The sequence below is a fragment of the Aethina tumida genome, chromosome 7 (assembly GCF_024364675.1).
Source record: "Aethina tumida isolate Nest 87 chromosome 7, icAetTumi1.1, whole genome shotgun sequence".
NCBI classification, from domain to species: Eukaryota; Metazoa; Arthropoda; class Insecta; order Coleoptera; family Nitidulidae; genus Aethina; species Aethina tumida.
The window spans coordinates 9153336-9175195 of NC_065441.1; the positions used below are offsets into that span (position 1 = coordinate 9153336).

General features: G+C 28.9%; 2 protein-coding genes across 2 annotated transcripts; both read left to right on the forward strand.

Annotated features, from left to right (window-relative positions):
• The first annotated feature begins 14751 nt into the window (after positions 1-14751).
• Positions 14752-16033, forward strand: LOC109601711 (E3 ubiquitin-protein ligase Siah2). Its single transcript, XM_020017982.2, has 2 exons — positions 14752-14972; positions 15258-16033. The coding sequence occupies exons 1-2, from the start codon at positions 14880-14882 to the stop codon at positions 15708-15710; spliced, it is 546 nt and encodes a 181-aa protein (XP_019873541.1). The 5' UTR covers positions 14752-14879; the 3' UTR covers positions 15711-16033.
• A 4648-nt stretch (positions 16034-20681) lies between these two features.
• LOC126266271 (uncharacterized) lies at positions 20682-21476 on the forward strand. Its single transcript, XM_049969940.1, has one exon. It carries the CDS (start codon positions 20682-20684, stop codon positions 21474-21476), a length of 795 nt encoding a protein of 264 aa, XP_049825897.1.
• The last annotated feature ends 384 nt before the right edge of the window (positions 21477-21860 follow it).

The window sequence follows — 21860 nt, forward strand, 5'->3', positions numbered from 1 at the left end:
ATTGAACGGTTCTCCAGTTTTTTCGCACACAACATTTATTTGTCCAACAGCAACTGTATTCATTACAAATCTTATCTTAAGCTACCGCCTGTCAATATATCGTTAATCATTACAAAGTCAAGAACACTATCGTTTACGCATAAAAAAATTAAATAAATAAATCGGTCTTTAATTTAATCTATGGTGATAAATCACAGTGTTTTATCTAGTGGTACAAATATGTTAAAATTAATCACTTCAGTAAACGCAGTCGTAAACGTTCGCAATTTATTTACAAGGTCTTGGAAATAACATAAAGCTATGGAGAGTAACAGTGTTAATAAGTATCGTTTTTTATCGTTGTCACATCCATGACACTAATTTTTACAGCAAAAATGCAAATCCTTATTATTGTAATTAGTACAAAGATTTAATAACTACTTATTGATTAAAAAATTACCAATGTCATCTGAATAATTAATAACAATATGCACACGAGAGTAAGAAGTAGCGGTAATAAAGTTCCTGTTTCAAGATTAATCGAATCATGATCAACTTTATAAAACTAATAACAAAATAAAATTAGAACGTCTGAAATCATAAAGAAGTAATCACATAAGAATCAGGCCATGGGACTGTTCCATGTCAGTATTCCGAGCACAGAGCCACGAAACTTTAAAACTAACTCAATTAGTGATACTGAGATAAAATAAACTTAAGCCAACAGATTCAACAATTATAAAACTATTTACTTTTATTCCACGACGTCCGGAAAACTTTCCTGCCGATGCCGAACATTTTTCAAACGTTACACAAGATCCTAATTACGGAACTCGGTTAATAAATGTTCCAAATATATTTACACCCCGAAGCCGACGTATCAAATATGTATTGGCCCCTTGACATAGTTCAAACAGGGGTTGCCAGCCAATAGGCTGGGTAATATGCGGCTGGCGGTAGGTTATCCTTTGCGAAAATAAAATAGGTGCGGAGATTGAATCGGGAAGTTCTCTTTATCAGAGGTCTTGGCTTCATAAAAACAAAGATTTCATAAGGAGTCGAACGCTTTGAAGTTGCCCCCGTCTATAACCCGCCCGTCTTTGTAATTCTCCCTTTTCATTTAGAATACATACATATTGGTTGCCATACCTAAGGGAGTCAAAGGCGGACCCATGAATAAAGTATGCAACTTATTGCAAACAAGCTAACGAATATATTAAGATCATTTTGCAGCCAGTAGTTTGAATAAAACTTATTTTATAAAAATAAATAATAATAAAATGATTTGTGGAATTTTTGAACTAGTGATTATACTTATACTTATAAACAAAGTTAAAAAATGTATAAATTTATATTAGGAAATAGTTAAAAGTTAATCCCAGGAAATTTAACTACCACCTAGTAGATGGCGCTGCCTGTTACAACTATATAAAACGCATGTGTAAACATTAAAAAATAATAATACTTTTTTCTGACAAAATACATTTAAAATTGAAGTTGCAAGTTAAAAATAAATTATTTTACTCTATGAATAAACATCTTTTTAAAATTAGTTTTAAAATTAAGTTAATTATTATTAACTAAATATATTAATAGTATTCGCATAATCATATGAATCATTACTACCAAAGTCGAGCTCATTTCGTTATAAGTAATATCAAGGACTCATAAACTATATAAAATGACAACTTTTAATATAGATTATTTCATGTGATTATGAAAAATTGAATTTACTTATAACCTACAACCGTTTTAATAAATATTTCAAATGTATATGTAAATTATTTAAATTGAAATGTATAGAGATCTGTCGATTAGTATAATAAATAACTCCTGCCACCTTTTTTATTATTACCATTGTTTATATAAATCATTATTTCCTGTTTTGTCGTTGAAATTGAATATGTATTCCCACATTTCAGTTTATATTCAATTACATATTCAATTGACAAATAATTTTCACACCTAAAATATAACCACAGTTGAAGGGAAACATATTTATTAATTCACCGACACTAAAAAATTTATTTTGACGACTCGATGGTGTCAAACTAGCACAGGACGGTATGATATCGATTTAATATTTCAAATTAATTTAAACTTCTCCGAACTCCTCGACACTTTCTCAACCACTCCCTTTTAAATTTCATAATAATAAATTAGTTGTCATTACTATTAATTCCGTTGGGAACTAAATTTGTCACATTTCTTATTTTCACTTAAAATTTGTCTCAATATAAAGTTGAAGGGGAAAAATTTGTTGAGGATCTTTCGATGAATATATTATTAATCGATTTATTTAAATAATTAAACATACAGATCAATACTTTTTATTTAATTTTATGAAACAAAGACATTCTTACACAAAATTTATCATCGACCTTTTCAAATACGGAAGTTAATTGTAGAAGTTACCTTCCAACTAAATACATTGTAAACATTTATTTAAACTTAAAATCTTGTTTCCCTGATTGGATTTAGAATCACCACTCCTCTATTCCTTCCACCAAATCGATTTTCGCGGAAAGTTGCCCCGTCAAATTGACTTTGAAATGGAAACAATTATAGGCAGTTTAACCGGTTAAATCTAATGAATTTTCCGTGCGAATTTAATCTGTAACGTTTGTTAAGTTGCGTATAATGACCGGTGGACTGTTTGGCGCGCGATTAACTAGTAATTAGGAAGTGATCTCCATTGTAATGCCGCTGTAATTGATCAATTATAGAGCCGATTCAATAATGCATGTATTTGAATGGGTGAACGTATTTGTTAACGTCATTTACTAATACAGTATGTTACAGAGAAATGGCACGGGATGGATCGATTGACTAAAATGATTCACCACACGTCAACGTGCATTAGGAAAATCCATAATTAAACACTAAACTATGAACGGACTACCACGGTGGAGGTTTAAATTAACTTTTAATATAATCTGAAATTTTACCCTGCACTCTCAGATTGTTCATAAATGGCGGATGCGCCGAATTAAACTTGCAGAAATTCTCTTAATTGGACAATACATGCATTAGGAGATAGTTTTGGAGTAATTGGTAATTATTTAGCAACTTTGTCTGCTTTCCTTGTGATAGAATCAGCATAAATTTTCTCTAAAGGTGAGCAATTTAATATGTATTAAATGTAATATCAAATTATCCAGTACTGTTTATTAAGCTATACTAATTAAATGTTAATTTTAGTATATCTAATAAGCAACAAGCAATTTCATATACATGATTATTGTAAGATATAAATTTTTGTTTATTTAACTTTTTACTTTGTCAAAACTTTAATATATGTGACTTAAAAAAAAATGCTAAGATTATCATATAGTCTTCTTGGTAATAGGCTATAAAAGTTTATTTAAGGGGGTATTTTATTGTAGAAATTCAAAACAATCGATTTTTTTCTTCATATTTTCAAAGTTTAACTATTCAAGAATATGTCTACAAGAGGATTTTTGAAAATTTAAATTATTTTCGGAGATATAGGCGTTTTACTGGCCCGGCATCCAAATGGGTTCGGCCGAGTATTTATTTATTTAAACCAATTTATGAGAGTTTATCATCAGAGGAATTATTAACTCGATGTTTAGGTTCAGAAACTCAAAATAATAATGAGTCCCTAAACTCGTTGATTTGGACTTTGGGGCCAAAACATATTCATTCCGGAGTTCAGATAATTGAGATAGCAACATATTGCTGTTTGCATTTTTAATTAAGGTTTCATTCCTATTTTAAAAATGACGACGCTTATGGGAGTGAAAATTGGTTCGGAAGCTCATTCATTTGCTGTGAGACGAGACAATGCCCGGATTGACCGCTCCGAAATACGAACATCCAACGCTTCAAAGGAGGCCAGAACAGCTCGATTGGAAGAAAGAAACGCGAAAAATAGTTTTTTTGAAGATTGAATAAATGTAAGTATAGCATATCATTTCATGATTTTGACAGCGAAAAACTGTACGCGAAACTCTAAATGCGTTTTTCTCAAAACTGTCTTTTTCAATAAGATATCCACGATTTCTCGAGTTCTACTGAATCGGTTCACTTGAAATTTTCAGAGAATCTTCTTTATAGACCTCTCTCGAGTATGATCTATCCTCACCCCCAAATTTCAATTTTTACTATTTTTAAAAAAATCGAGAAAAAGAAAAAAAAATTTTTAACTTATCCCTAGTTCATGCAATTGCGACATCATTCTAAATTAATAATCTTCATCAGTTGCTAATTTTTAAAATTTTTAACTTTTTTTTTAATTTTTTTCTGTACTCTTGTAACATTAATAAATAACTTATAAAAAAAAATGGATAATAAAAATATTGATTGCCTTTTTTTACGACACTTTAAAAATCACCTAAAATTCATGTCTCTACACTAGAAGAAGTAGGTACGCTCATAATATCATGTACTTTTAATTTATTGTAATATAGATGGCGCCTTATTTTGATTTAAAACGCATGCGCAAACTGAATTTATTTAAAGATGAAATTCTATACTTTATAAAATTATATGTTATGACGATATTTATATATTTATTACAAATTAATCAGTAATATATAAGACAACGTGATATTTAAAGAATAAAAACAAAATAAAAGTAATTAAAAAATTATCTATATAATTCAATTATATATGGTAACAGGATTAATGTAGTAAAATATTTTAGATAATTATGAATGAATATGTCTGATAATATAGTTTATTTAATATTAAACTTTATCTATTCTATTTTATTATGTTGTAATTCTAGATGAAAGTTTACTGTGCAAAATCAAGAATTCAAGAAAAAAGTTAACACAGATTAAATTTATATTAATTATCCATTGCAACCTAAAATTAAGCACCATTGCATTAAATTAATGTTACTTGTTTTTCAATTTTGATATGGTAACTTCCACGTCAACTAAGTTAGTCAGTTATTGACAGTAGGGGATCTAATTCCAGTTAATACTCCGATAACTGAACAATATAACAAATTAGCGTTGCGGAGATATACCGTACGAAATTGTTTACCCCTGAAGCACAATGTATTATAATTGTAAGCGCCATAACCCGTATGCTGTACAGGCGATTTCAGATAATCGTCAGGAAATAATTCGGTAGGGTAGGAACTAGATGTCGGGAATTGTAATTGATGTCATAACTCAAAACGCTTACCTAAAGGATACATTCATGTTATGATTACATTTGCATTTTAACTGCTACGCTCCTCACGCATAAAAACCACCCATATATTTTGTTTAAGCTTTAATTAAGGCCGAATTTAAATGGCCACCATTCTTTTCTTTCGCACCGACTTAATGTGTGTCTAGATCGCGGCCCTAATGGCGAACATTCCGGATAATAAATGTATTTTAACAATTATTGCGGCGCCGGTGTTTTTTTACTTCACACTAATATCCACGAAAAATGTGAATTGTCGTTTGTGGGCCACGAACTGTGGTGCACCTAATGTATGACGTCAGAAACAGTGTGTTAGTGCTTTTTGCCCATCTATAATCAGTTATTTACTATTTTATTATAGTCATAATTTTTATTCTTTAAAAAATTTTGTAGCATTTTAGAGAATAAGAATATAGTAGTTTTTATAATAATAAATAAAACAACAATAATAAATTAATATTATTTTAATAGCTCACATTAAATAAAAGAATTATGGCTAAAATATTTAACATTTTAAAAATTTGCCATAATAATGGCCACTTCTGTAAATCGCTTATCAATATTTATTTATTAGAATGTCGAATTTTACTTTAATTAATTTCCTGCTGATTTCCTAACATCAACTATCGATCGTAATACATTTGACGGGCACTGATTCCGGAACGTCTTCGCGAACAGGCGATACAGATTGAATAAATACCGAAACCTGAGGGTGAACGGGTCACAAATTTTATTAGTGTCAATTCCCCGTAGATTTTTAACGCGTTTCGCAATCCGGATAGAACCTTTGTTTCGGCTGTCATCTAATGTCTCGTTAATGCGCATTGTCTTCGTCGAAGATGTGTTCTTTGTCCTAATGGATTTGCTAAAAGCGTTCAAATTAATTCCGGTCGATCCTCGAGCCCGATGGAGTCTTAGTTTTTTACCGCTGTTTGATATGACGGATCGATTTACTGTTGCTCGAGTGTCGAATAAAAGGATTTTGTTTTAACCTCGTGAATTATAAATTGTTCCTGTTTTTAGTGCTTTACATTACCGTGTTTTATGTTTATGTTGTGCAACTCTTTTGTGGTGCATATCAATTACTGAAGTTTGCTTAAGGAACACCACTGTTTTATGTTATGAGATTTTCTGTAAAATTTCTTGTTAAAGAAAGTAATAAAAATTGATTATTTATACAATTTGATTAAATGTATTAAATCAGATTATATTAAAATTATTACTGTTTTATCTCAAAAGATTTACTATCAAATTTTTTTGTATGAGAAATAGAAATTAGGATATAGAATATGGGTCATAGGATGTAGGATGTAGAATGTAAGATTTAGGATATAGAATACAGGATACAGGATACAGGATACAGGTTACAGGATACAGGATACAGGATACAGAATACAGGATACAAGATACAGGATGCAGGATACAGGATACACGATATAGGATATATAAATTTCTTTAATAGTAAGTGTGGTAAAACTAGATTATATTAAAACATCTCTCTTTTATAATATATAATTGTATGATCAATAATACTCAATTCACAGTTTTATCTCAAAAGATTTACTATAAAATTTTTTTGTATGAGAAATAGAAATTAGGATATAGAATATGGGTCAGAGGATGTAGGATATAGAATGTAGAATTTAGGATATAGGATATAGGTTATAGGATATAGGATATAGGATATAGGATATAGGATATAGGATATAGGATATAGGATATAGGATATAGGATATAGGATATAGGTTATAGGATATAGGATATAGGACATAGGACATAGGACATAGGACATAGGACATAGGACATAGGACATAGGACATAGGACATAGGACATAGGACATAGGACATAGGACATAGGACATAGGACATAGGACATAGGACATAGGACATAGGACATAGGACATAGGACATAGGACATAGGACATAGGACATAGGACATAGGACATAGGACATAGGACATAGGACATAGGACATAGGACATAGGACATAGGACATAGGACATAGGACATAGGACATAGGACATAGGATATAGGATATAGGATATAGGATATATAAATTTCTTTAATAGTAAGTGTGGTAAAACTAGATTATATTAAAACATCTCTCTTTTATAATATATAATTGTATGATCAATAATACTCAATTCACAGTTTTATCTCAAAAGATTTACTATAAAATTTTTTTGTATGAGAAATAGAAATTAGGATATAGAATATGGGTCAGAGGATGTAGGATATAGAATGTAGAATTTAGGATATAGGATATAGGTTATAGGATATAGTATATAGGATATAGGATATAGGATATAGGATATAGGATATAGGATATAGGATATAGGATATAGGATATAGGATATAGGATATAGGATATAGGATATAGGATATAGGATATAGGATATAGGATATAGGATATAGGATATAGGATATAGGATATAGGATATAGGATATAGGATATAGGATATAGGATATAGGATATAGGATATAGGATATAGGATATAGGATATAGGATATAGGATATAGGATATAGGATATAGGATATAGGATATAGGATATAGGATATAGGATATAGGATATAGGATATAGGATATAGGATATAGGATATAGGATATAGGATATAGGATATAGGATATAGGATATAGGATATAGGATATAGGATATAGGATATAGGATATAGGATATAGGATATAGGATATAGGATATAGGATATAGGATATAGGATATAGGATATAGGATATAGGATATAGGATATAGGATATAGGATATAGGATATAGGATATAGGATATAGGATATAGGATATAGGATATAGGATATAGGATATAGGATATAGGATATAGGATATAGGATATAGGATATAGGATATAGGATATAGGATATAGGATATAGGATATAGGATATATAAATTTCTTTAATAGTAAGTGTGGTAAAATTATATTATATTAAAATATCTCTCTTTTATAATATATAATTGTATGATCAATAATACTCAATTCACTATTTTATCTCAAAACATTTACTATAAATTTTTTTGTTATGAGAAATAGAAATTAGGATATAGAATATGGGTCATAGGATGTAGGATGTAGTATGTAGAATGTAGGACGTGGATGTAGAATGTAGGATTTAGGATATAGGATACAGGATACAGGTTACAGAATACAGGGTACAAGATACAGGATGCAGGATACAGGATATATGATACAGAATACACGATATAGGATATATAAATTTCTTTAATAGTAAGAGTGGTAAAACTTTCCTCTTGTCGAATAACAAAATTTTATCTAATAATTGTATGCCAAATAATACTCAACACACTTTTTTGTCTCAAAAGATTTACTACAATATTTCTTATAAAAGGATATATACAAATATTTAATTAAAAATGAAAATATCAGTAATACTAATCTTAACTGCACCAAATCATTTTATATCAAAATATCCAACAAATCCAAATGTGGCAGAGCGTTTCTCTTGCCGAACAAATTTTTATAATAATTGCACGTCCAATAATAAAATAAACTAAATAAGCAACTATCTGGGACATATGTTGCACACAATACGAGTATAAGTTCGCGTATTTTACATTGTGCCGTTCCGTTTCTGAGATTTCGATACTTTGCTATTCAATTCAGGTCGATGTCGAGTTCTAAACATTATTTCGGTTTGGGAAGCTGCTGCGATTCGGAATCGAAATGCACCGCATGAAACATTATGATGCCATGAAATGCGAACTCTCGAATCGTGTTGTTTGTTATTAAACTTTTATAATAATAAAACTTGGTTACTAACTTATATATATACCTTATATATTTTTTAATTTAAAAGTATGTAACATGTATCTCATATATTTTTTGAATTTCTTTTATTATTATGATTATTACTATTATATTATTAATATTATCATAAATACAAATTATTGGAATTAGATAGAATTGAAATATAAATTTGTTAAATTTAATTGTAAAACTTGTTCTATAATAATTTTAAGAGTTTATTTTGAATAATTAAACGAATTAATAATTGGATTCATTAAAAAATTTTATATAAAATAAATTTAACACAAAATAATTTTGGTTCATTTATATGTTAAAATATAAATATATATTAAAATTGTAACATATATTATATTAATAATTAAAACTACTTAAAATAAATGTATAATTAACATAATAATGTTTACTATTTTTAGAAATTATGTGAAAATGTGCAGAATTTTGAGATTAACAATGTAAATAAATTTTAATTAAACGTATAAATAGTATTATACGTTCAAAAAATTTGCCTCTTATCTTTCCAATTTAAATAATAGCACAAAACAGCGTTTTCTGTTTCATATCAAGTCCCCCCAGACAGAATAATTTTTCTCATAAATATAATTTAGTATGAAAACTGGAAATTGCATTCCTTATTTTAATTCCGCGTATGCAGCAATGCGGCGAATTTACAAAGATTAAAAAGTTTATTCTATTCATCTTCATTTGGATAGTGTTCTAGTTAAGTTTGCGGCCGTATAATCTTGTTGGAGACACTTATTTCTTTGCAGTTCCTTAATGAAATAAACGATGGCGCACACCGAATTGGCCGTGTTTATCACGACAATAACGGATGGGATTTAATATTATTTCTCGGTACCTAAACGGATTCCAGATAAACGAGTTCAATCCATTGGTAATTGTTTCATTCGTAGTGAAACTAATTCCGATAAAGTAATTGGCGGCAGTGAGTTAACCTGGTTTGATTAAGATTTGTATTCAACTTGCATGGATTAGGTGAACATCTCACACTTTGTAAACCCATATAAGTGTGTAATTATCGTATAATACAACAATGATTTATAGACTTGCCTTTACACGGTTTTAATTGATAGTTAGAAGTGCAGACGTCTCTACAACAGCGTTTCAATTATCTCGAAACTTTATCTCTTTGTGTTGGATTTTCCTCAGCACTAAATAAAACCGACTACATTATTAACATAATATCACGCTAGTCTGGGCCCGATATTATTTACTGCTTAGTTTACTTCAGAAAATTGTTGCAAATTCTAAATTGTTATTGCGCCCCATAAAGTTTTATTAGCTGGTCATTTATTTACTATTTTTGACGTTCGGTTGTTTTGTATATTTTTCATAAAGATTTACACACCGCATTTGAAACTAGTTTCTTTATTGCTTTATATTTAGAATCATATATACTTAACATTAAAGAAAATGTATTAATTGGAAAAATTATTCTTAGAAAATGCCTCAAATTTTAAAGTTTTGTATTGAAATTTGTTGTTCAATAAATAGTTTTAATTATTTTTGTATTAAGTTAAGATTTACAATAAATTTTATGAAGAATCTTCAATTTCTTAATGTAGAAAAGCGTTTGACCCGTCTGAATTTAGAGAGAGACAGTAGAAGTCTGTAGTGAGAGACTTCAGATGGATCAAACTCTTTTCGTACTGTATATATACCTCAGAAAAATACAAAAGAGAGAGATGCAACATCTAATTCATTTTTTAATTTAAAATATTACAATTTTACTGTATTGTGTTGTTAATAAAACTGTTAAATTCACAATTATAGTCATGGATTATTGACTATTTAGATACCTTTAACATTTACTATTTTAAAGTAAGCCATTTTAATTATTTTTTCTTAACTTCATTTAAATTTATATTAGTAGATTAGTAGATTATTTAATATTAAAATTAAATTTCACAAAGAGTTTTCAATTTCTTTCTACTCAAAATTAAGAAAATTACATCGAAAAAATACAATTAAGAAGAAATAATATATTTATTTATTCAGAATTCTAAATATGTTGGAATTTAATTTGGAAAAACTTTAATAACTTCAATTCAATAAAAAAATTAACAATTACAACTGGACTGTCCACGAAGATTTTTTAGTTTTCTTCTGCTCAAAATTTTAACCCATCACATCAAGAAAATTAAAAAAAAAAGAATAAATGTTAAATTTATATATTTCAAATTTTAAATATCTAATATATATACATATATATAAAATTTTTAATAATACAATGACAATTTGACAGAACTTTATTGTTAATAAAACCATTAAGTTCAGAATTGCAGTAATAAATATTTGATTATTTAAGTAACTTAAAAAGTAAATTATTTTAAAGAAAATATTTTACTTTTATTTAATATTTTTTAATTATTTAAATTCGATTTCACTAAGAGTTTCACTTTTTTACTACTCAAAATTTTAACATATTATGTCAGAAAAATACAAAAAAAAGAAATGTAAAATATTTATATTCAGAATTCTAAATATGTATGGAAATTTTATTTGGAAAACCTCTGCATCAGTTTTGGTAACAATTATAATTTGACAGTATTGTGTTGTTTATGAAATTAATTATTTAAATATTCTAAAAAATTTCAGAAATGCTTTGGAATAAATTATTTTAATCACCTCTATTTATTAGTGGATTATTAAGAAGAGTTTTTTCACACTGAAATATTCTTTCACACCGAAATATTAACAAATCATGTCATCATCAAATCAAAAATACAATTAAAAAAATATATGAAATTTTTATATTCAGAATTTTAAGTATGTCGAAAAATTCAATTTTTGATGAAATAGATACAATTTGAGTGTAATTTTATTTTTTTATTCTTTATTCAAAATTTTGGTAAATTATACTTCAAAAATATAAAATTTATATATTCAGAATTATGTTTGGAAAAGCAGTAATTCAATATTTCTATTTCCTAATAAAGGTAAATGTTAGATATATGCAATATCGATTCCTGATAAAATTATTCCTGATGATGACTAATTGTAAGTGCGGGGATAAACAAGCAACGTTATTGCGTACATAAATAATCAACTAAGCCGGCTAACATTGTTGCAAACGCTGCTTAATTAGCATACGAACATTTTGCTCTTCGAGCCTAACATTTTTGAAGATGTCCTTAATCCTACACGATCTTAGATAAAACCACACCATCAAAGTCATCGGGCATAAAACACAATACGTTCATTGTCGTCGCTTACATTTCCGTGACATTGAGATGTAAAAAAATCGTCATAGGTGCGTTTGGAGCACGTCATGTGCTATTTCATTCCTTTGGAAACTAGATTAAGAGCAAGGATGTATGAGCGTTTATCATTTTGAAGCGATTAGGAAAATTATTACCTTTATGATCTCGCCGTTGTTCGCCGATTTTTTTTAATTATAGACGATTGCGTTTACATATCGATTTAAATGCACTATTTGCAGCCACTTCGACATCTGTCTTTTATTTCGCGACCTTATCTGGGGATGGGTGATTATTTATTGCCCGTTTAAATGTAATTGTGCGATCATCGTTATGGTTAATGATATGGTTGAGGTCGTAATTAGTGGGTACATCAAACCACCGATACACCTACGAATAATTCGTTCATTAACGTTTCTTGGTGCCCACGCACATAAACAATTACTTAGAATATAGTTTTGGACTCCATATTTGGAGTGATGCTGCTGCACACAAAATGGTATTAAGTAATAAAAATTAAAAAATATTTTGTTTATATATACACGCATAAATATAATCCGAAAAAATTACAAAATTTAATTAGTTCTTTTTAAAAATTGTAAAACTCATTTGTTTATAAATAAGGCAGTTTGAATTTAAAATGCTGCTTAACATTTTAACATAATATGATGCTTACGTAAATTAACTAGCGGTAAAAATTAAAAGATATTACAATTTATTTTAAACTTTAAATTGAAGTTAAAATGGGATATTTAATGATAAACAAGGTAAAAAAGTGAAAGTTAATTATCATTAGGTTCCTTAATTTTGGAAGATATATTGTAATTTCTAGTTTGTACTTTAAGGTTTTTAATTAAAAAAATGAAATATTGTTTAATACATATATGTATGTAAATAAATTACAGAAATAAGATTAACAATGAATTATTAGGGGAAACAAAGAGAGATTTACTTACGACATTTTATATTTCAAAAGGCTTTAATAAAAACAAATATATTTCAATAAAATAAAAGAAAATATTAATTGTAATCAATTATAAGTTTCATAATAATAATTATTATTTATATAAAATTTTTCATAATTCACCATTACACAAAATATTCTTTTAAATGTTGAGGCAGAATATTTTCGTATTAATTTATTACCAATGTAATATAAATTTATAAAACCACTTGTACTTTAAGATTATTAATTATTATTATTATAATTATTAATTTAAAAATGAAAAAATATTTTAGTCATATAAATTACAGAAATAAAACTAACCATTGAATAATATTTAACCCTGTTGAAGTAATTGAAACATTTTCATTGGTAATTCGACGAATTTAATGAATGAGAAAGAGTGAGAGATGTAATAACGACATCTTAAATTTCAAACGTCTCTAATAAAAATTATTATTATTGTGTAAACATTTATTATTTAAATAATGTTAATTATTTTCAGTTTAAGTTTAAAATTATATTAACATTTACATAACACTTTAAAACTCATGTTAAAATTAGTAATTTTATATTATATTTAACATTACAAGGATTTGTAAAATGTTGTCATTGTTTGATAAAAATTATTTAAATTTATTCATTTATCACAATGAATATGAAACAAGAAATATGTAACAATGCAACATAAAGTAAATATTATTTCTAAACCTAAAATGTATAATTAATTATTCAAAACCTAAATAAAACCATGAAATTAAAATTTAATCTGGTAATGAAATCTTAACAATTTATGAATGTGACTTGTTATTATTTATATGTATTTACAATCGTCCATTTTTTCAGAACACAATTGCACACTACGTGTATTGTGTTTTCGTTATGATTATTTCAAAACAATTTTATTAAATATGTGTTGACATACTTTTATTGGACAATACAGTTATCAAAATACCAAATTATTTATGATACATAATTAAAGCATTTATCGTTAACACTACGAATTTATGTGTTCATGTATCATATTTAGGAGAACAAATGTTCTGTTGCTTGTTTACATAAATAATTATAGAAAGGTGCCTTATAAATTTAGTAACAAATACAATCTGATTAACGGCACAAATCTATGAAAGAACAAATAAATATATGTATATCAGTGCAATATTACACAACGATCAATTCAATCTGGTATTTGGATAGGTACTCATATCCAGGGTACTGTACCACTTTCAACATTTGGTTTATGTTCAAGGCCGCATTGGCCAAAGAGGAATCGATGATAATCAGGTTTTGTAATATTAATTGTTGGTGTCAAGTTTACTAGACCATTGTAATAAGGTAATAAATTAGTTTTCGATATTTCCATCAATTGATTTTGGATAAGTCATATTTTTGTATATACGAAAGTATTGTAATTGATTGAACCAATGATACATCAATATTTTAGATTAAAAATATTTTTTTATTTAATTTGGAACCAATAATATTTCAGTTGGTAGTGACATATTTTTTGATATGATATTTTGATATTAGATTTATTTATAACAATTAATAATAATAACAGTAATACAATTGATAAATTTTGATTTACAAATAAAACCCATAAATTTTGTCTAGTGGTATATTTATTAATTTTTTTTTCAGATAATTTTTTTAAGTTATTGAGATTGGTAGTATGTTAATTGAACAAGTCATTTTGTGTTTTGTAACCTCGTGATAGTATTGTAACAATTTAATTTTTAACATATTTGTTTTCCTAATATCGTATTTCACAGTTGATAACGCATCATTGCTGGAATGTCTCTTGTAAAGTTGTCTGAAGGCATAGCCGAAGACCCTCAACTGAAGGATTACTTTGATTTGTTGGAAAATTTAATTTCAAATCAAACTGTAAGTAGTACCACATAATATTTGAAATTAGGCGTCATTCAAAATATAATGCAGCAGAAAATAAATAAATAACCTTTTAAATTAGTTATTTTAAGAGGAATTCAAAAAACATAACCTTAAAAAATAAACGTCAAAATTGAGAAGTCGCCCCTGGTGACTACACATGGAATGAAAAGGTTCGATTTAATTTAAACGCAAATAAAATACATGATTAAAATTTAATTTTAGTTATGTCGTGGCCAGAATGAACATCTTTTTATTTCGAGTTATCACTTATCCTTTCAGATGCACCACAAATTAACGTACATTCCAAGCGTAACTAAGTATTACAAGTGTCCCCTCTGTGACGTCTATTTATTCCCGCCAATCTTCCAATGCGTGAATGGTCACTGTTACTGTAAAAAATGCTTCGAACTGGTGGGCGGCTGCGACACCTGCAAAGCTCCCATGTCCGACAAGCGTCACAGTCTGTATGAGAAATGGGCCGAAACCCTCGAATTCCCTTGCGAATGCGAAATCAACGGCTGCAAATACAGGGGCCACTACAAGGATGTGCTCCAGCACCAGAAGGTATGTCGCTGGACCTGTTGCAATTGGGTAAAGTCCATCGGCAAATATACGTTGTTTGAGAACAACTTGGGTTGTCCCGATAACGTTCTGTCTACTTTCTTTGCCAATGGTATTAGACGCAAGACCAGAAGGGGCAAGAGGAGGAATCCAATTTTGTTAGCCAATTAATTGTATTTTAGTGAATTATTATTATTATTATTATTATTATTATTATATTTTGTGAGTTATACTGTAGTAGTTAATACGGATTATTAATATTATTGTTATTTATAAATTAATTAATGTTATTAGTATTGTATTTCTGATGAAATTTATATGTGTAGTATTACTTTTCACACTGTTAAAAATGGCCCATATATTTGAAATGATTAATTTTGTATGGAGTACAGAAGTTGAAACATGCTTCAAAGTTAAAATGTAATATTCAACTGAAGATTAATATTTATAATTCTATGTATTGAAAATTCTTTTAATAAATTAAATAATAAATATTGTTTGTTTACTTCACACAGTCTGACAATTATGAATCATTCATATTATTATACATTAAAATGCCTACGGAATTATTCGGTTTATCATACTTGAAATTTAGTTATAATCTTTTAATCCACTCTAAAACTAAACCTCAACAATTTCATCAGAGCCACTAATTATTTTATATCCTAATTGATGATGTATGTTCAAAGCAGCATTTTGTTTTTGTGGTTAAATGTTTAGGCACATCCATAATGTGTTTCGTATTATCCGACGATGCAGTTAATGTGTTCTAACAGTTTAAAATCAATAACGCAATACCCTTCTCCTGTTACCATGTAATTTTCACGAAGCTCGCTGCATTCCACTTAGAGGAAATGCTGCAAAAATTTAATTATTTACGTTTCAATTACCTATATGGATGGCGCCATTTCATATTTCACCACACACAAACTACATGTGACAAGTGGTTAATTCGAAATTTGTCTTCGAGCCGGCGAAATTAAATTTTGCCGGCGTGGTTTATTTAAGTAAGCAATTTACTTTTTAAATTCTTTAGGACAGTTCAATTTCGTTGTTATTTCAGTTAAGAGAATCCAGATTGGAGATTTACGCTGCCGTCCAATTGGGTTCAGAAGTGTTGGCAAGGTTCCAACCACATAGTCGAGGTTCTCACAGTTTCTGCGTTTGTCCTGCTATTGCAATTGATCTTAACGCCTGTAAAGGACATGTAATTATCTAATTTCGCAGCCTGCTTTATAATTATCATTAACCTCGTGGTGATTTTAAACATTATTAATGTCTGGCAAACATAACGAAATTGACAGGCTGCTGTGTTGAGTTATTAATCAATCAGCCTTCCAACATCTATTATGTTGACAAGTTAAATATTATCTTCGATAATATTTGGTACGTTGGAAAAATTGTTCTCATAGAAATTGTAATGATGGTAGTTTTAGTTTCAAGGCTGGTGGTATTGTTTTTATGTGATTTGATGGTTATGCAAAGTGACCAAAAAAGTGTCGCATTTCTGGCTTGTTGGCTAATTTATGGGTGCAATAAAAATGGATGGATTCAAGGAAGTTTATGCAAAGATCTATTTTAAGAAATCTAATGTGTATTAGATGCATTTGAAAAAAATCATGCAATATTCATAATAACCGTACATAACAGTATAATCTCGTACATTTTGAAGTTGATATCATGATTTTGACGCAATCAATTTCCGTCATCAATAATAAAGTTTCAGATTTTCAGATGATTAAACAGATCAGTCAATATAACGTTACGTTACACAAATCACTTTTTGAACTCTTAAATGAATGATGGGCTTCAGTTGACCAATTTTAATATACAAAACATTCAACCTAAACTAACCATTAAGCAATGAACAAGAATCGAAGACAAAATTAATACAGTTTTATTGAATAGTTGTTTTGTATGCTAAAGAAGTTATCAATATTCTTAATTTTAATTGTAACATTAATTTCAATGATAACATTAGTCAAATTTGATCTAAGAAATAAGGATTAATGTTATATAAAAAGTTATAAACGAATCAATGAGTAGTTTATAAGATGTATACGATAAAAGAGAATAGTTCTTGTTGTCATGTATGTTGTTAAAGAACATAACACTATTCTTTTTTCTAATTCGGCCATAAAAACAAATCCGGGATATGGTAATTTGAACTGTTTCTCTCACTGAATTCTGATATTGTATTTTCCGCAAATCCCTGCTTCCATTTCATTTAAATGATAGCAATCCAACAATGGCGTCGAGATGTCGTCATCAAAGAAAATTGCAAGCACATTCGGTTAGAGACGTTATCCTGGAAAGGCGACGCAAAGTCTGCAGATGAGTCTTGTTACCTCGGGCATGAAACAGGAAAGCCCCGTCCTCGTTATGTGTAACGAATACACTCCTTTTTAAAATATATGCACCCCAACCTGCCTGAGCTTGACTCGACCCGGTCTGGCCAAATAAGCTGCTGCTATATATAAATCACGCGAGTTTTACGGCCCTACGTCGCGTATTTACATAAAGGAAAACTTTTGCAAATATTTAAAAAAGTACGTGCACACGGGAATGTCAACCTTTTTCAATTCCTTCCACTTTTAACTGACCCAAGTTTCTAGACCCCTTATGAACACGGAAATCTGAATAATTCAGGGTAATTGGTGCGCACTAAAACCAGTAAGGGTAAAAAGTAAGTGGAAAAATAAACTTTTTTCTATTTAACAACCCAACCGTATTTGAGTAAAATATTTGCTGTTGCTTTGGAGCATTTTTCTTTTAAAAATGATCCAAAATTAACTTTGGAGATTGACATCAATGTAAACGCATCTAGTTGACCCAGACAACATTTTAACATGCTCTTGAAAACCCAATTTCCCCAATCATTTTAACCTGACATCATAATAGACGTGGGACTCACGTGAAAGCGACATTTGAAAAATTAATTAATATTTCGCATCAGCGGCATTAAACTGGTTAATACCGGGAGTTTATTGGGTTTTCAAATTAAACGAATTTAACCAAATCGACTCGTTTTTCATAGTGGAATTCGTTTTTAAAGCATGTGGGATTTCAGGTAGATGGGTGATAATGCTCAACATCTGTCCGGTCGCACGACTATCAATGCAAATTTGTAATCATATTTGCTTTGCTAATACAGTGCCGGGAATTTCGATGTGTGCAAATCATTTCCAATTTGCGATGAAATCATTTCGTTATTTGCTTAACACCATCCTACCACTGACAAGGGACGATAATAAAATGGAGATGTTGCAATATTCAGATTATTGTTGACTGGCCACAATCCTCTAGAGTTTATTTTGTTGCATTTACACAGTTATTCGTCAATATATAATCTACACGTGACCATAAAAGATGAGAAAGTTTGCTTTCCACAACTTGTTTGTATGAAAAATTGTTGGTATTTTTGTCATTGCTACAAAGTTCCTTCTTAACAAAGTTATTACCTTTCAAAATTTAACTAATAAGTTAAAATTTTAATAGTATTCAAATTTATTATTAAATTTAATATTTGAAAGCTTCTTTAGATTGCAAGATTTATTTATAAGTTAATATTACAGTAGCAGTAGCAATTAATTTTCACAAAGACGTCATAAAAACATTTGATATTATCTTTTCATTTATAATTAAAACATATCCTGTCACTGAAAAGAGACGATAATAAAATGAACCAACATACTGCAATATAGAAGAAGTTACTGTTAATTGATTACAATGACCCTTGCACCGTTGTGTTTTTAGTTATTATTATTATCTACATAATAAATTAACTAGAATATTTATTTACCAATATTTAAGTCCTTAAACTTACACCTACTAAAGAACTTTTGAAAAAAAGGTAGTAAAATTTTGATGGTTTTAGCTTTCAATAAAACATTCTGTTAACTGTTCTGTTATTTGCAAAGTTCTAAATTCATAACTTCTTCTTAACGTAGTTATTAGTTTCAGAATTTAATAATCTATTATTTAGAAAATATTTAAGTATACCATAAAATATTTAATTTACTTTGTTTTTAAGTTTCGTGACATTAATTAAGTTTGAAATTTCTCCAAAGTAAAACCTTATAAGCACCCTAAGATTTAATATTTAAAAGTTTTTGGTATATCAATTTAATACTAAAGAGAATAAATACCATATTCAAAATTATTAAATAATTAATTAACCGTTATATTCTTATTCTATAAAAGGTTACATACGTATATCTTAATTTAGAGCATTAATATCTGAAAGTAAATTATTGTTTAATATATACCTGGGTATAAATCAATCTAAGGGAGCCTACACCAGAAGAATTGAAACACTCTCATAGCATAATTCAACCGCCACCATGTTTCACTGTGGGAAATAATCAAAAATCTTTATGTGAAAGTTTGAATTTTTGTTTTGTTTATTTTCTAAGGTTTTGACATAATCTTAAGGTAAAATAACAAAATATAAAATTTTAATATTTTTTGACTAATGTCATAAATGTTTGAATTTGTAATAATTGTCAATTTTTTGTAATGAATTTATTACTCTTTTTACAGATTATTTATTGAAAGCAATTTTGTTTATTTTAAAATTTCAAATTCAATATTCAATGTTATTTTTATGTTGAAGTGTTGCAATAATTTCACAAAATAAAATAATAATATTGACATTGTTTAACTTATTCACATTTGTGTTATTTCATATCCGTGAGAAAATGTAGGTTTTCTTAATGAAATAATATTAATCTACTTTGATACACGACTTTATTAAAGTTAATTCAGCGTATCGAAAGAAACCTTAAGATATGATAAATAATCTGGTTTTCTTATAAATCATAAATTCTAGAATTTATAATTAAGATATACATTTTACAGTGAAAATAGTAAGAATACTTTAGACCTATGTATTGTATTAATGAGTGTATAAATAAAACATTGTATTAATGGTGTTATATAAATCATAAATTTTTAATGTAAACCATTTAATTGTTGTGATTTGTGTTCAGCATTATACACTCATACATTAATTTTTTCTTAAAACAATTGTTTTTTGATAAAAAACAGCTGTTTAACAAAGTCTGTCAGTCTTCCTGGATCCGCTTAACACACAAGGTCATCAAATATTAAATAATCGAAGTTAAATTTATCGTGAGAGAGATGGTGGTGATTACGTTTAATCCAGCTCTCGTCAAGGAGTTTGAGTGCCCAAACTGTCCCAACTACATGCTTCCACCAGTGCCCCAGTGCACAGAAGGGCACAACATGTGTACAGACTGTTTTAAAAAATTTGGAAAGTGCACCGAATGCTCATCTCCCATGTCTCACGAAAGCAGCGAAGTGATGGACGAAATCGCCGAATACTTGGAGTTCCCGTGCAAATTCAGCAAACAGGGTTGCTGCTTTAAGAGTTACTACGACAACGTGTTGGTGCATCAGGACTTCTGCGGATACAGCAAGCAACAGCCGAAGACGGTGGTTAATGCGGAACCGTCGCACGTCATTACGAAGAAGCCGGTTAGCCGCAAAAAGGAGAAGGTGAAGAAGTTGTACATTGAGTTGAATCCTGAGTTGAAGGAGGATTTTAAGTGTCACTTGTGCCAATTGTACATGCTACCTCCCATACTGCAATGCACGAAGGGCCACAATGTTTGCAGGTCCTGCCTGTCGGACATGGAAATTTGTTACATCTGTCTCGCACCGGTTACTCACGACAACTCTCAAGTGGTCGAATATATCGCGGATAATTTGGAGTTTCCGTGCAAATTCGAAAATTTGGGGTGCCAATTTAAGGGACATTTTCGAAATGTTTTAGAACATCAGGCCGACTGCGTCCACAACGATGATGATTTGTCGGAAACGACCGTGACCGCTATTTTTGAATGTTCCCTATTTGGCGAAGATAATGATGAAAGTTACGTTATTCAAAACTTTTTTAATATTTGTACGATTTGATGATCCCATCATATCTTGGTCTTGACACTTTTTATAATTTGATGTTTCTTTCATATGTTAGTCACACATTTTAAATAAAGATTTTCTAATTAAACTGCGAGTTTTAATTTTAAATTTACGAGTTAGCGCAGCTTTGGAAATGAGACAATTTTATGAAGTAATATTTCTCTCCAAGTATGGATATTCCAAAACATTTCGTTCCATACATTTCCCTTTTAATAATGCACAAATTTTAATTAAACTGATACGACCGATTAATGTCCAATTTTGGACCAGGACTTTAATTAAACAAATGTCTTCATTGGCCATAAAATGAAGTAGTCGTCTGAAAGTACTAACGTAACAAGATAATAAAACAAAAAAGGATGGCAGGAAAATAAAAGA